A 2,679-nucleotide genomic window follows, 5' to 3' on the forward strand; every position below is an offset into this window, starting at 1 on the left:
CCTTCGGATATGCTCCCCAAGACTTTATCCCAACTAATCCAATGAATACGAATTGGCGAATTAAGATCTTTGGTAAAACCAATAAGATACCCGGAATCCGATGGGAGAATACCCAAACTCACTAAGGGGGTATATGGACCCTTTAAATTAACATTAATATAAATCACAAGTAAAAGAAAATGATGAACCAAATCAAAAGAGTTAATACTCATTTTAGTTTGGTCGTGACCAACAACACAAAAAAATGAATCCACAAAGATTATTTCTAAAAAAAAAAAAAAGACTAAATTTGTGACTTTAGAATATTTAACTAAAAAAAGTTAGATTTTTTTAATGTTTTCAATATTAAAATTAACAAAATTTAATATATTATAATATTTTTGAATTTTTGAATGTTTTTTACCCAAGATAATGAAATATGTGTCCATAAACTAATCCCGGGGTCTGATTAAATGCTCAGTCTCATTTGAAATTCTCTCCCCATTATTAAATCATACTTTATAATCTATATATATATAACACAACTTGCATCAAACGTGTATTTGGTGAATTGGTGTAGTTATTTATTTTGTGACGTCATATAGTTGTGGTGGCATGTCATCTAGAACAAGTCCATCTAGAACGACTGGGTTATTATTAAAAATTTAGTATTATTAGCCATGTATTATAATCAATTTAAGGATATACCAACTTACCTAACACCCCCTAAACTATGTCAACTTGCGTTGTATGCTCCTCTGGTTAAAATAATCATCACAAACAGCCTTTAGCAAAATGGATTTTGAAAAGCAAACTAGAATTTATATTCTTTTGGCAAAGTTTGAAGTAAATTTCAAATTTAAATGATCAAATTAAATACTAATACAAAGTTAAATGAACTTTTTGAATTTATTATAATAAAAGGTGGGTAAACAACATGTTTTTTAGACAAGTTTTACAATTTAAATGAGAATATAAATCATAATAAAACATTAACTAAACATAAGATATCTATGTTTGACTTCACTCATCAATTATCACCTAGTTAAAGTTAGTAAAAGTATCATGGAACAATTATACAACAAACATCATCATCTAAATGAAATCATTTAAATGAAAAGTTTTAGGTGGCTACAATAGGCAAATCACGATTGAATGTTGAAGGACGTTGTTTAGATGTTGAACCAAACACACTGAATGTTGATCGATTCATATCGATGTTGCATATGACCAAACAACCCTTGGATGATTTTAATTTGGAAATATGAAGAAAATGCAAGGGGTTTATGTAACTATTTCTAAAGACCTTGACTAAATCAAAGTCATGTGGGTACCCATGTTCTTGTCTTAATAAAATACTTTACACAAAATCCATTGCCCTTTCTTCAAGAAGTCAACACCGGTTAGAAGCTTCCATATAAACCCTTCTCCTTCACATTCACATCACCTCTTTAAATTTCAACCTTCATCCTTGGAATAATATTATAAGCACTTGAATCCACACAGAAAACCCTTGATATAATCTTCAGTTTCCTCTAAATTCATAGTAAAACCAGTCATAAACCTCAGTTTGCAAGAACAGAAACTATGGCTTTCATTTGTGGATCCGGTGGCAACCGAGAAGACGATTTTGACTTGGTTTGTCCGGCTTCATCAACAACTCAAAGAAAAACAACAAGAAGACACAGTTTTTGTAGCAGAAGCAATAAAGACAACAAGAACCCATACGCAAGTCGTGGTCTTGATAAGTTTGAAGCTCTATTGGCGGATCTTGATGGCAAGAGACAGCAGATCTTTACACAAAAAGGGTCTCACGATATCTCCTTAGTTCGGTTTGTGTACTCAAATTCGAATGATGTGAAACCAATTGTTGTCAAGATCAAAGATCAAAGAAAACAAGACAAAGATCAGCACCATAAGCTGAATGGAAATGCAAAAACGGCTGAATCATCTCCGGAGCATCCGGTGGCTGCCGGAAGTGGTAAACCTAGCGGCGGCATGGTGGTGCAACCAGCAAAACCAGTGGCTGATATGTGCAAGAAGAGGATTAGTGTTGGTCAATTGAGATTAAAGTTTGGTCAATGGTGGAGGCCTTGGTATTCTTTGTCTCTTTTTGTGATCTTGATCTTGGTGTTCTTGGTGTTTTTTGGCCGGTCTTCTGCGATATTATGCACTTCTCTAGGGTGGTATATGATGCCCATGATTAACGCGACATCTGAAAACCCTAAAAGACCGAAGAAGATCATGAAGAAAGAGTATTCAAGAAAATTTAGCGAGAAGATGACCACATCTCCAAGAAGCGTACTGAACAATGAAATGATGAACAATCAACCCCATCGAAGAAGTTTTTGATTGAGTTTGAAGCAATTAAGTTGTGTTGCTTTTGAATTTTATCGTCATTTTTGAATTTTGTGGATGATGTTCATGTAGATATTCAATTTCTTTGTTTTTTGGTTACATTTTTTAATGACGGGGTGGTTGGAATTCAATGTATTAAGAAAAAAAATTCCTATGCATGTTAAATATATGCTGAAGATGTCAAATTTATTCGATTTTATTTTAATCCATCATGTTGCTATAACATAACTATATGTTTTGCTAGTCTTATATATAATTATAGTTCGACAATGTAAGATCTCCATTATTATTTATTGAGGATAATTTATCTGTCCAAAAACTAAGTGGAGTACATACATAAAA

The 2,679-nt window shown here is 32.7% G+C and overlaps 1 protein-coding gene across 1 annotated transcript; it reads left to right on the forward strand.

Moving 5' to 3' along the window:
• The first annotated feature begins 1,566 nt into the window (after positions 1-1,566).
• LOC145060498 (uncharacterized) lies at positions 1,567-2,331 on the forward strand. Its single transcript, XM_079008150.1, has one exon. The coding sequence runs from the start codon at positions 1,567-1,569 to the stop codon at positions 2,329-2,331; it is 765 nt and encodes a 254-aa protein (XP_078864276.1).
• Positions 2,332-2,679: the final 348 nt, after the last annotated feature.

The sequence above is a fragment of the Lactuca serriola genome, chromosome 6 (assembly GCF_051521515.1).
Source record: "Lactuca serriola cultivar US96UC23 chromosome 6, Lser_US96UC23_V15, whole genome shotgun sequence".
Classification (NCBI taxonomy): Eukaryota; Viridiplantae; Streptophyta; class Magnoliopsida; order Asterales; family Asteraceae; genus Lactuca; species Lactuca serriola.

Coding starts and splice junctions, on each gene's coding strand:
- LOC145060498 (XM_079008150.1), top strand. CDS start 1,567: ATGGCTTTCATTTGTGGATCCGGTGGCAACCGAGAAGACGATTTTGAC.